The sequence below is a fragment of the Leptonychotes weddellii genome, chromosome 6, assembly GCF_054177405.1.
Source record: "Leptonychotes weddellii isolate Sample4059 chromosome 6, ASM5417740v2, whole genome shotgun sequence".
Classification (NCBI taxonomy): domain Eukaryota; kingdom Metazoa; phylum Chordata; class Mammalia; order Carnivora; family Phocidae; genus Leptonychotes; species Leptonychotes weddellii.
The window spans coordinates 95,785,915-95,799,880 of NC_138374.1; the positions used below are offsets into that span (position 1 = coordinate 95,785,915).

At 36.8% G+C, this 13,966-nt stretch overlaps 1 protein-coding gene across 3 annotated transcripts in view; it reads left to right on the forward strand.

The window, feature by feature from the left end:
* The window catches only part of TDRD5 (tudor domain containing 5), a 94,330-nt gene that overhangs the window by 57,993 nt on the left and 22,371 nt on the right, over positions 1–13,966 (forward strand). For 2 of the 3 annotated variants that reach the window (XM_081824696.1, XM_081824698.1), the window contains exons 12-14: positions 1,274–1,474; positions 1,975–2,133; positions 4,147–4,308. In XM_081824696.1, the coding sequence (XP_081680822.1) occupies positions 1,274–1,474; positions 1,975–2,133; positions 4,147–4,308 (522 nt within the window). The remainder of the gene's footprint in view (positions 1–1,273; positions 1,475–1,974; positions 2,134–4,146; positions 4,309–13,966) is intronic. The other variant, XM_081824697.1, reaches the window with a different exon arrangement.

Sequence of the window (13,966 nt, forward strand, 5' to 3'; positions counted from 1 at the left end):
GTATTTTTACTCTCTAAAAATTCTCTTTGTTTTGTAATTTTGCTAGATGAATTTTTATAGATTGCTGATCTCTGCAGAAGCTTTCAAATTAATCTTTTTTTGTTTTTAAGTGTAGTAAGTTTAGTTGCTTTATAATTGTCTAGAAAGTTTTTGAAGGTTGGTTTGTTTATGTTGTTTCTCCTTGTTCTTACTTGTGATTAGTTGTTTCTTTGTATGCCTTTTATCTTTGCCTACATACTATTCATTGTCTTTGAAAAATTATTTGTAAGAATGTTTGAATAATATGGGTTAAGATTGCCTACCTCTAGAGAGATTTGCATTCGCTTCTGCCAGGTACCTAGGAATACTCCCAGTCTGGAACCACATTAATTTAAATGAACAACTTGAGGATTTGTGTACTATCCGGTGATGTGAAAATTGAACTGCAAATCCACGTGAAGGCTAGCTTATTTCTTTTCCTTTTTTTTTTAAAGATTTTATTTATTTGAGAGAGAGAGCGAGCACAAGCAGGGGGAGGGGCAGAGGGAGAAGCAGGCTCCCTCTGAGCAGGAAGCCCGAGGGGCTTGATCCCAGGACCCTGGGATCATGACCTGTGCTGAAGGCAGACGCTTAACCGACTGAGCCGTCCTGGTGCCCCTCTTTTCCTTTTTAAGGCAAAATATTTCCCACTTTCCCTTTAATTCTCTCCTGATAATTTGTTACTCTCTTGACAGTTCTTTGATGCTTTTGGACATACCTAAAAAATATTTTATCCAGAATTTTAGTGGTTTCTGTAGAAGGATTAGTCCAATAATTTAGCTTAGTCATTTCTGAAAATGAAAGTTTTTCACCACATAAATAATAAAGTTTTTTCCATAATCACATTTTTCATAATTTTTCCTTTATTCTGACTTTACTTATCCCCAAATCATAAATATCCTACAGTGTATAATTCTAGCACTTTTATGTTTTTTTTTTAAATTTTTAAAAAATTTTTATTTATTTGAGAGAGAGACTGAGAGAGAGAGCGAGAACAAGAGGGCGTAGGGTCAGAGGGAGAAGCAGATTCCCCGCTGAGCAGGGAGCCCGATGCAGGACTTGATCCCGGGACTCCAGGATCATGACCTGAGCCGAAGGCAGTCGCTTAACCAGCTGAGCCACCCAAGCGCTCTACTTTTATGGTTTTATTTTTCTATGAAAATCTCTAGTTCATCAGGAGTTTATTTTTATATGTGGTTACTATAATTCATGTTTGAATTTATCGTCTGAATCTCATGTTTTGATTATATTTCAGGAACATTGGACGTCCAGAGCTATTTTGCAGTTCCAGAAGTTGTGTGGTTTGAAGCCATTAGTGGGGGTAGTGGATGAATATGTAGACGGAATCCTTAACATTTTTCTGTGTGATACATCCTCACATGAAGACATCTATTTCCATCATGTCTTGAGAACGGAGGGCCATGCTATTGTATGCCGAGAAAATGTCCCTTCTAAGGTGGAGCTGTCTGGATGTGTTTTGTAATATATTTTATTTACTCTGAACACTTCAAGGTGTAAGATAATTTAATAGAGAAGGTTATTTGATGTACTCTTTAATCTTAGAGACATTTATGAGATGCCTGCCTTCTTAATGCAGAGCACTCTCTTAATTTTCAAATGACCACAAAAAACTACCTTTGGCTGATGAGAGTGTGAATACTTTTAAGTAATTGAGTTGAGATTCTGTCTTACCTCAAATCAGTTCTTTGAGGTCTTCTTAGAGAAGGCAACACTCTTGTTTTGCAAATATTGATGGTGATGTCTGCATCACTGTTAATATTGATGTTGATATTTTTGTGACTAGGAAAAATTGTCAATATGGAAAATGTTTTAAATTTTCTAAAATTTTAAATTTTAGAAGATAATACATTCCTACAACATTTGAAAATTATGAAGTGCTAACTTTTTCACTTTTTCTCTAAGTAATTAAACCCTTCCTTCTTTTTTTAATCCCAGGGTTTCAGAGAACTCAACCCTTTAGCTTTATATACCAAATCCAGTGCAGGGCCAGAGGATGTGGTCCTGACAGAACTGGGTTATCCTTCCCAGCAGCACTATTTTAATGAAGACCGAGAGATTAGTCCACAATCTAAGGAGAGTGAATTATCTACCCTGGTGAGAGGTTTTTGTAAATATTATTATAATTCTTTTTATTATTGTTAACATTTAATGAGTACTTATTATATGCCAAACACTATGAAAAACACCATAAGCATAATATGTTATTTAATCCTCACAGAGTGCCTGTGATACAGTTGCCGTAATTATCCTTATTTTATAGGTGAGGAAACTGAGGCTTTCCAAACCTAAGAAAGTTCGGGAACTTTATGCAACCATCGTAACAGTACCTTGTCTCTCATTATTTGCTGGTTTAAATCTTTGCTACAGTCACACTTTCTCCTGCACGATTTCTCGCATACACTAAATTCCATTCCTGCCTTGGTGCAGTTGTGACTTCCCCTACTCTAACCCGAATGCTGTTCTTCTTCGCTCTGCTTACCTCAGATTCTTCCAGTGTTCTCATTTCTTACTTTCTCTGTAAGCCTTTCAGTGACTCCCACTCACGGTAATAACAATATTATTATTCCTACTATTACTGTTACATATTATTCCAGCCAACAGAGGTAATAATAAAAATTAAAAAAAAATAACAGCAACATTTATTGAACTTGCACTACATGGGAGGGACTGTTCTAAACACTTTCATGTACTAGTTAATCTTTACGATCACTTTACCAGGTTGGTACTTTTGTATTCCTGCTTTAGATAGAAGTAAAATGAAGCACCAAGTAAGAACTTAAATGATTTTTGAACAAATAAATAAACATGTCCTCTGAATCTTCTATCGTCATGCAACAAGTACTGGGCTAAGAATATAGGATGTGTTCGGTTGAGAGCCAAAGTGATTTTTGGGCCCAGTAAGGTTTTTTATTTTCATTGAATACATTTTATTTTGCTTATATATGTTTTATATATCTGACTTGTAAAATAAAATTGTAGAGATGATCTTACGTTTTTAGTAGATATTTGCTAACTATTATATAAAAAGGGAAGGCCAGTTTGACCACTGGGAGATTAACCTGTTCTGAAAAGTAGGTATGAATGTTTACTGCTGCATGTTTGAAACAATATAAGGATGTTAGATTTCTAGTTTATGTTAAAATTAATTAGGCTCCTTTGGCCCATAACACTTTCTGAAGCCTGAATTTTTCTTAATCATTATTACTTGATTGGAACAATTATATTTTCTGATTCTTAAATAGTGATTTGAGTACAGCCTTTACAATTTTTAGAATATCCTATCATCACTGTGTTATGTGTTCAAACAATCATAGTTCAGTCTCAAAAATGAAACAAAGCCATCGTTTCTGCAAAAGAGATAAGACTTAAAATTCTTGTATCCCACCGCAGCCTGTATCCCATGGGCTTCATACACATACACACTTACCCATCCACTCCCTACCTCTATATACTCCGTTCTCTGTAATTCCTACTCTTCTTTTAAGCATCCAGCAGTTTGTGTTACCTCTTTCATTGCAACTTTTTAAGGCATCTTCCTCTCCAGCAATATTTTGGTCATATCTCTGTGATGACTCTACACTGAAGGTTGTACAGTGATTATCTGATTGTGTGTCTTCCTGCTGTATTTTGAGTTCCTTTAGGGCTGCAACATGCTGCATTCATCTTTTTTTTTTTTTTAAAGATTTTATTTATTTATTTGACAGAGACACAGCAAGAGAGGGAACACAAGCAGGGGGAGTGGGAGAGGGAGAAGCAGGCTTCCCGCGGAGCAGGGAGCACGATGCGGGGCTCGATCCTGGGACCCTGGGATCATGACCTGAGCCGAAGGCAGCCGCTTAACTACTGAGCCACCCAGGGACCCCTGCATTCATCTTTATATCCACAGAGCTACCCTGTACACATTTCATAATGTGTGCTCAGTAAATGTTTGTTGGCTTGAACTAGTTTAGCAGGATAGGAAGATGTGGGGTCACGGATAAAGTTAGAAAATAATGTAGCATCCGTATGAACCATAGTGAAAAATTCCTCCCAGAATGTATAGGCATGCAGATTTTAGAAACAATATTAATATGGAAAATAAAATAATTTCTCTTTCATATCTACTAGCAAGATATTAATGATGAAAAGGCTTTCACTCACCTTAAATCTGAATTAAAGGAGCCATTAAAGGATTCTGAATTCAATTCTTTGAAAACCCAAGATAAGCGCTGTGAAGAAGATCCAAAGTGGTCCATCCCAGAGCTAAAGGATCTGAAGGAAGAAAATGAGGTAGGAGAAGGAAAGAGTTTTTTAAAAATGTAATTCATATACTTAATTCATAAGTGAAGGGGACGGGAATAAAATAGCTCTTTAAATTCTGCTTTTACTGCCATCAGAGAATCTTTCACAGATGGATTACATTTTCTCTTCAGCAGTCACTAACACCAAAGTTGAAGCAACATAGCCTTGATCACAAAAAATGAAAGGCATTATCTGGCTTTGATGTGTTAGTTTCTATCTCGTTGCTTCGGGCAGTCTTCAAGAATTATGTAGTGATTAGAAACTAGTACTGAGATACAATATCAGAACACAACAGGAAAAATATTGACAGCTTTTTCGGAGGATGTATTTTATTTTTATTTTAACCTAATGTTTATGTACATATAGCTTAGAGTGCCCCATAACCCCTTCCTCTACATTTTGTATTTCACAGGGCAACCATTTTCATCTCTTTCAGGGGCTGCTTTTGGGATTTACCTCTGTGTGTTTCACTATATAACATGCGTATGTTGTTATTTCCTGAGTTTTCAGTTTTACGTCCCTCTGGGAAAGAGGAAGGTTTACTTCTCTTTTCATCCCTTTGCCCCACCACACACACACATGTATCCTTTTTGTCCCCGGTCCCCCATCTTACTAATGTCATTGTACCACCCTTTCCATTAGATCACCATTCACTATTTACATTATAACCATAAATGCTATCAACAGGTAGTATGCTGTGGCAACTTTTTCCTTCCTGAATGACTTTTGTTTTCTCTAGTGTTAGTATTTCTTTCTTTTTAAATTAACAGAGTAAAATTGACTTTCTTCTGGTGTATTGTTCTTTTTTTTAATTAACTTATAATGTATTATTTGTTTCAGGGGTACAGGTCTGATTCATCAGTCTTACACAATTTGCAGCGCTAACCATAGCACATACCCTGCACCCCCATCACCCCCATCCCTCCCACTCCCCTCCACTCCAGCAACCCTCAATTTGTTTCCTGAGATTAAGAGTCTCTTATGGTTTGTCTCCCTCTCTGGTTTTGTCTTGTTTCATTTTTCCCTCCCTTCCCCTATGATCCTCTGGTGTATTGTTCTTAGCAGCTTTAAAACATGCATAGATTTGTGTAACCATCATTGTAATCAGGATGCAGGATGGTTCCATCACCTGAAAAACCTCCCTGGTGCTACCACTCTGTAATCATAGTCTTCCCACGTCCTCAACTCTTAGCAACTGTTGATTTGTTTTCTATCACTGTAGATTTACCTTTTCTGGAGTGTCCTATAAATAGTCATAGAACGTGCATATAGTTTTTTGAGACTAGCTTCTTTCATTCAGCATAATACTTTTGGGATTCATCCAAATTATTGCCTATGTCAATAGTCTGTTCCTTTTGATGGATGAGTAGTAATTTATTGTATGGATGTACCTTAATATATATATCCATTCTCACCCATTGAAGATACTTGGGTTGTTTCCAGTTTTGAGTAATTATGAGTAGAGCCTCTATAAATATTCATGTACAGATTTCTGTATAAATGGAATCAGGAGTAATGTGGTAAGTGCAGGCCAAATTGTTCTAGTTGTTTCTTATCTTGCCAGCACTAGGTATTATCAATGATGTTCATTTTTAGCCGTTCATATAGATATGTAGTGGTGTCACAGTGTGATTTTAATTTGCATTTCCCTAATGACTATTGTTGAACATCTTTTTGTGTGCTTACTTGCCATCCATATACATACTTCTTTGAGAAATGTCCAAGTCTTTTGCCCATGTTTTTGTTGGGTTGTTTGTTTTCTTGCTAGCAGATTTTGAGAGTGCTTTAAATATTCTGAATACTAGTGCTTTGTCAGATATGTGATTTTCAAATGTATTCTCCTACTTGTAGCATGTCTTACATTCTCTTAATAGTGTTTTTCATACTGCAAAAGTTTTAATTTTGAGAAATTCCAGTTTATCAGGTTTTTTTTTTTATGTACAATGTTTTCAGTGTCAAGATATCTTGAGTTAATTTTAGTATAAGATGTGAGGTTTAGGTCAATGTTAATTTTGTTGCATATAGATGTCCAGTTGTTGTAGCATCAGTTTTGAAAAGACGATGCTTTCTCCATTGAATAGCCTTTGCAAACTTGCCAAAAATCAATTGTCTACATTTGTGTGTGTCTATTTCTAGACTCTGTATTGTGCTCCATTGATCTACCTGTTTTTTCAATATCACACTGTCTTGATTATGGTAGCTTTATGATACCTCTTAAAATCAGGTAGTATGATTCCTTCTACTCTATTCTTCTTTCTCAAATTTGTTTTTAATATTCATTTTTCTTCCAAGACTTTATTTAAATTCAGTTGATTAACATATAGCATATTATTAGTTTCAGAGGTAGAGTTCAGTGATTCATAGTTGCATGTAACACCCAGTGCTCATTACATCACGTGCCCTCCTTAATGCCCATCACCCATTTAGCCCATCCCCCCACCCACCTCCCCTCCAGCAACACTCACTTTGTTCTCTGTAGTTAAGAGTCTCTTACGGTTTGTCTCCCTCTCTGTTTTTATCTTATTTTTCCTTCCCTTCACCTATGTTCATCTGTTTTGTTTCTTAAATTCCACATACGAGTGAAATCATATGGTATTTGTCTTTCTCTGATTTATTTCACTTAGCACAGTACCCTCTAGTTCCATCCATGTCATCGCAAATGGCAAGATTTCATTCTTTTTGATGGCTGAGTAATATTCCATCATGTATATTTATATATACCACATCTTTTTCATCCATTCATGAGTCAATGGACATTTGGGCCCTTTCCATAATTTGGCTATTGTTCATAGTGCTGCTATAAACATTGGGGTGCATGTGCCCTTTCAAATCACAGTGTTTCTATCCTTGGATAAATACCTAGCAGTGCAATTGCTGGATCATAGGGTAGTTCTATTTTCAACTTTTTGAGGAACCTCCCTACTGTTCTCCAGAGTGGCTGCATCAGTTTGCATTTCCACCAACATTGCAAGAGGGTTCTCCTTTCTTTGCATCCTCACTGACATCTTTTGTTTCCTGAATTAATTTTAGCCATTCTGACAGGTGTGAGGTGGTATCTCATTGTGGTTTTGATATGTATTTCCCTGATCTTTTCATGTGTCTGTTGGCCATTTGGATGTCTTTTTTGGAGAAATGTCTGTTCATGTTTTCTGTCCATTTCTTAACTGGATTATTTATTTTTTAGGTGTTGAGTTTGATAAGTTCTTTATGGATTTTGGATACTAGCCCTTTATCTGATAGTCATTTGCAACAATCTGCTCCCATTCTGTTTTGTTGATTGTTTCCTTTGCTGTGCAAAAGCTTTTTATCTTGATGAAGTCCCAATTAGTTCATTTTTGCCTTTGTTTCCCTTGCCTTTAGAGATGTGTCTAGTAGAAGTTGCTACGGCCAAGGTCAAAGAGGTTTCTTCCTGTGCTCTCCTCTAGGATTTTGATGGATTCCTGTCTCCCATTTAGGTCTTTCATCCATTTTGCATTTCTTTTTGTGTATGGTGTAAGAGAGTAGTCCAGTTTCATTCTTCTGCATGTTGCTGTCCAGTTTTCCAAACACCATTTGTTTGAAGAGACTCTTCTTTCCATTGGATAGTCTTTTCTGCTTTGTTGAAGATTAGTTGACCATAGACTTGAGGGTCTGTTTCTGGGTTCTTTATTCTATTCCTTTGATCTATGTGTCTGTTTTTATGCCAGTACCATACTGTCTTGTTGATTATAGCTTTATAATCCAGCTTGAAGTCTGGAATTGTGATGCCTCCAGCTTTGCTTTTCTTTTTCAACATTCCTTTGACTATTTGGGGTCTTTTCTGGTTCCATACAAATTTTAGAATTCTTTGTTATAGCTCTGTGAAAAAATACTGGTGTTATTTTGATAAGGATTGCATTGTATGTGCAGACTGCTTTGGGTAGCATAGACATTTTAACAGTATTTGTTCTTCCAATCCATGAGCATGGAATGTTTTTCCATTTTTTTTGGTGTCATCTTCAGTTTCTTTCATAAGTGTTCTGTAGTTTTCAGAGTACAGATCTTTTACCTCTCCGGTTAGTTTTATTCCTAGGTATCTTATAGTATTTGGTGCAGTTGTAAATGGGATCAATTCCTTGATTTTTCTTTCTGCTGCTTCATTATTGGTGTATGGAAATGCAACAGATTTCTGTATGTTGATTTTCTATCCTGCGAATTTGCTGAATTCATGTATTAGTTCTAGCAATTTTTTGGTGGAGTCTTTCGATTTTTCTAAATAGAGTATCATGTCATCTGTGAAGAGTGAAAGTTTGACTTCTTCCTTGCCAATTTGGATGTCTTTTATTTCTTTTTGTTGTCTGATTGCTGAGGCTAGGACTTCAGTACTATGTTGAACAACAGTGGTGAGAGTGAACATCCCTGTCATGTTCCTGACCTTAGGGGAAAAGCTCTCAGTTTTTCCCCATTGAGGATGATATTAGCTGTGGGTGTTTTGTATATGGCCTTTATGATGTTGAGGTATGTTCCTTCTATCCCTACATTCTGGAAGGTTTTTTTAATCAGGAAAGAATGCTGTATTTTGTCAAGTGCTTTTTCTGCATCTATTGACAGGATGATATCTTATCCTTTGATTCTTAACCTTTTATTAATGTGATGTATCACATTGATTGATATGTGGATTTTGAACCACCCTTGCAGTCCAGGAATAAATCCCACTTGGTCGTGGTGGAATAATCCTTTTAATGTACTGTTGGATCCTACTGCCTAGTATCTTGGTGAGAATTTTTACATCCATGTTCATCAAGGATATTGGTCTGTAATTCTCCTTTTTAGTGGGGTCTTTGTCTGGTTTTGGAATCAAGGTCATGCTGGCCTTGTAGAATGAGTTTGGAAGTTTTCCTTCCATTTCTATTTTTTTGAATAGTTTCAGAAGAATAGGCATTAATTCTTTAAATGTTTGGTAGAATTGCCCTGGGAAGCCATCCGGCCCTGGACTCTTCTTTGTTGGTAGATTTTTGGTTACTGCTTCAATTTCCTTGCTGATTATGGGTCTGTTCAGGTTTTCCATTTCTTCCTGGTTCCGTTTTGGTAGTTTATAGGTTTCTAGGAACGCATCCATTTCTTTCAGATTGCCTAATTTGTTGGCATATAGTTGCTCATAATATGTTCTTGTAATTGTTTGTATTTCTTTGGTGTTGGTTGTGATCTCTCCTCTTTCATTCATGATTTTATTAATTTGGGTCATTTCTCTTTTTGGTAAGTCTGGTGAGGGGTTTATTGATCTTATTAATTCTTTCACAGAACCAGCTCCTAGTTTCATTGATCTGTTCTGTTCTTTTGGTTTCTATTTCATGGATTTCTGCTCTAATCTTTATTAATTCTCTTCTCCTGCTGGGTTTAAGCTTTATTTGCTCTTCTTTCTCCAGCTACTTTAGGTGTAAGGTTAGGTTGTGTATTTGAGGAGACCTTTCTTGTTTCTTGAGAAAGGCTTGTATTGCTATGTACTTCCCTCTTAGGACCGCCTTTGCAGCGTCCCAAAGGTTTTGAACAGTTGTGTTTTCATTTTCCTTTATTTCTGTGAATTTTTTAATTCTTCATTAATTTCCTGGTTGACCCATTCATTCTTTAGTAGGATGCTCTTTCGCCTCCATGTATTTGAGTTCTTTCCAACTTTCCTCTTGTGATTGAGTTCCAGTTTCAAAGCACTGTGGTCTGAAAATATGCAGGGAATAATTTCACTCTTTTGGTACCGGTTGAGACCTGATTTGTGACCCAGTATGTTTTCCATTCTGTAGAATGTTCCATGTGCACTCGAGAAGAATGTGTATTCTGTTGCTTTAGGATAGAATTCTCTGAATATACCTGTGAAGTCCATCTAGTCCAGTGTGTCATTCAAAAGCCTTGTTTCCTTGTTGATCTTCTGCTTAGATGATCTGTCCATTTCAGTGAGGGGGGTGTTAAAGTCCCCTACTATTACTGTATTATTATCGATGTGTTTCTTTAATTTTGTTAGTAATTGGCTGCTCCCATGTTAGGTGCATAAATATTTACAATTGTTAGATCTTCTTGTTGGATAGACCTTTTGATTATGATATAGTGTCCTTCCTCGTCTCTTATTTCAGTCTTTGGTTTTAAATCTAGTTTGTCTGATATAAGGATGGCCACTCCAGCTTTCTTTTGCTATCCACTAGCATGATAAATGGTTTTCCACCCCCTCACTTTCAATCTGGGGGTGTCTTTGTGTCTAAAATGAGTCTCTTGCAGATAGCATATGGATGGGTCTTCCTTTTTTATCCATTGTGATCCCCCAAGTCTTTTGATTGGGGCATTTTGCCCATTTACATTCAGAGTCACTATTGGAAGATATGAATTTAGTGCCATTGTATTACCAGTTAAGTCACTTTTTTTGTATATTGTCTTTGTTCCTTTATGGTCTATGTTACTTTTGGGCTTTCTCTTCGCTTAAAGGATCCCCTTTAATATTTGTTGCAGGGCTGGTTTAGTGATCACAAATTCTTTTTGTTTCTTGTTGTCTTGGAAGCCTTTTATCTCTCCTTCTGTTTTGAATGACATCCTACCTGGATAAAGTATTCTTGGCTACATATTTTTCTCACTTAGCACCCTGAATATATCATGCCAGTCCTTTCTGGCCTGCCAGGTCTTTGTGGATAGGTCTGCTGCCAGTCTAATATTTCTACCCTTGTAGGTTATGGAACTCTTGTCCTGAGCTGCTTTCAGGATTTTCTCTTTGTCTCTGAGATTTGCAAGTTTCACTATTATATGTTGGGGTATTGACCTATTTTTATTGATTTTGAGGGGAGTTCTTTGTGCCTCCTGGACTTGGATGCCTGTGTCCTTCCCCGCATTAGGGAAGTTCTCAGCTATAATTTGCTCCAGTGTACCTTCTGCCCACCCCCTTTCCTCTTCTGGGATCCCAGTTATTTTGATATTGTTTTGCTTTATGGTATCACTTATCTCTCGAATTCTCCCCTTGGGATTTAGTAGTTGTTTCTCTCTCTTTTTCTCAGCTGCTTTGTTCTCCATCATTTTGTCTTCGATATCACTAATTCTCTCTTCTGCCTCATTTATCCTAGCAGTTAAAGCCTCCATTTTTTGATTGCATCTCATTAGTAGCCTTTTTTATTTCGACTTGATTGGATTTTAGTTCTTTTATTTCTCCAGAAAGGGATTCTCTAGTGTCTTCTATCCTTTTTTTTTCAAGCCCAGCTAGTATCTTTATAATTGTTATTTTGAACTCTAGTTCTGACATCTTAATTCATCCATACTGATTAGGTCTCTGGCAGTCAGTACTGTCTGTTATTCTCTTTTTTGAGGTGAGTTTTTCCATCTTGTCATTCTTGCAGAAAGTGGTCGCTTTTCTATTTGTAGAGTTGCAGCTATTTTCTTAGATGTCCTGTTGAGTTCGCAGGTGTTCAGAATGATTTGATACCATCTAGCTGAATTCCAAGGACCAGACAAAACTAAGGTCTCCTACTCCTCTGCCATCTTGGACTCTCCTACCCAGACTTGTTTTTAATATTGAAGTTCCTTTTCCTTTGCATGTAAATTTTAGAATCAGTTTGTATTTGAGATTTTTATTGGGATTACTTTAAATCTATAGATAAATTTGGGGACAGATAACATCTTTAATCTGTGAACATAGCATATTTATTTAGGTTTTCTTTTATAGTTTCGTTAGGGTGTTATAATTTTTAGTATACAGGATTTTTTTTTAGCTTTATACCTAAATATTTCACTTATTTTGGGAGCAATCGTAAGTGGTAACTTTTTGTTTCCGTATTTTCATTGGTGGTATATGCAAGTTGAGTTTTGTATTTTGACCTTAATCCTGTGAACTAGCTAAATTCACTTACTAGTGCTAGGAGGTGGTCTGTAGATTCTGTCAAGATTTTCTACATAGAGGCGCTTGGGTGGCTCAGTCGTTAAGCGTCTGCCTTTGGCTCAGCCCCGCATCGGGCTCCCTGCTCGGCGGGAAGCCAGCTTCTCTCTCTCCCTCTCCCCCTGCTTGTGTTCCCTCTCTCCTTGCATCTCTCTCTGTCAAATAAATACAATCTTAAAAAAAAAAAAAGATTTTCTACATAGATGATAATGCTCTCTGTGAATTTTGACAGTTTTATTTCTTCCTCTCCAATCTGTATGTCTTTATCTTTTTTCCTGCCTTATTAATAATTACAATAGCTAGGATTTCAAATATGATGTTGAACAAGAGTTGTGAGAGAGGATGTCTTGTCCTGCTGAATGGTTTTATCATGCATATATGGGTGTGAATCTTGTTAAATCATTTTTCTGTATGTACTGATATGATCATGTTGTTTTCTTCTTTATTCTCTTAATATGGTATATGGCAGTATTTGATCAAATATTGAAGAAGACTGGCATTCTTGTGATAAATCACATTTGGTCATGGTGTATTATTATTTTTCTGTATTGCTGGATTCCATTTGCTAATATTTGGTGAAGATTTTTATGTCTGTTTTCATGAAGGATATTAGTCCATAGTTTTCCTGAACAATCTTTGACAGTTTTAGTACCAGAGTAATGCTAGTTTCATGAAATAGGTCTGGAAGTGTTCTTTTTTATTTTCTGGAAAAGATCATGTAGAATTAGTTTTATTTTTGGACAGCCACATGCAGAAGAATGAAACTGGATCATTTCCTTATACCACACACAAAAATAGACTGAAAATGGACGAAAGACCTAAATGTGAGACAGGAATCCACCAAAATCCTAGAGGAGAACACAGGCAGCAACCTCTTCGACCTCAGCCACAGCAACTTCTTCCTAGAAACATCGCCAAAGGCAAGGGAATCAAGGGCAAAAATGAACTATTGGGACTTCATCAAGATAAAAAGCTTTTGCACAGCAAAGGAAACAGTCAACAAAACCAAAAGACAACCGACAGAATGGGAGAAGATATTTGCAAATGACGTATCAGATAAAGGGCTAGTGTCCAAAATCTATAAAGAACTTATCAAACTCAACACCCAAAGAACAAAGAATCCAATCAAGAAATGGGCAGAAGACATGAACAGACATTTGTCCAAAGAAGACTTCCAAATGGCCAACAGACACATGAAAAAGTGCTCAACATCGCTGGGCATCAGGGAAATCCAAATCAAAACCTCAATGAGATAGCACCCCACACCAGTCAGAATGGCTAAAATTAACAAGTCAGGAAATGTCAGATGTTGGAGAGGATGCAGAGAGAGGGGAACCCTCCTACACTGTTGGTGGGAATGCAAGCTGGTGCATCTGCTCTGGAAAACAGTATGGAGGTTCCTCAACAAGTTGAAAATAGAGCTACCCTATGACCCAGCAATTGCACTACTGGGTATTTACCCCAAAGATACAAATGTAGTGATTCAAAGGGGTATGTGCACCCCAATGTTTATAGCAGCAAAGTCCACAATAGCCAAAATATGGAAAGAGCCAAGATGTCCATCAACAGATGAATGGATAAAGAAGAAGTGGTATATATATACAATGGAATATTATGCAGCCATCAAAAAAATGAAATATTGCCATTTGCAACGACGTGGATGGAACTAGAGGGTATTATGCTAAGCGAAATAAGTCAATCAGAGAAAGACAAGTATTGTATGATCTCACTGATATGAGGAATTCTTTATCTCAGGAAACAAACAGGGTTGCTGGAGTGGTGGGGGGT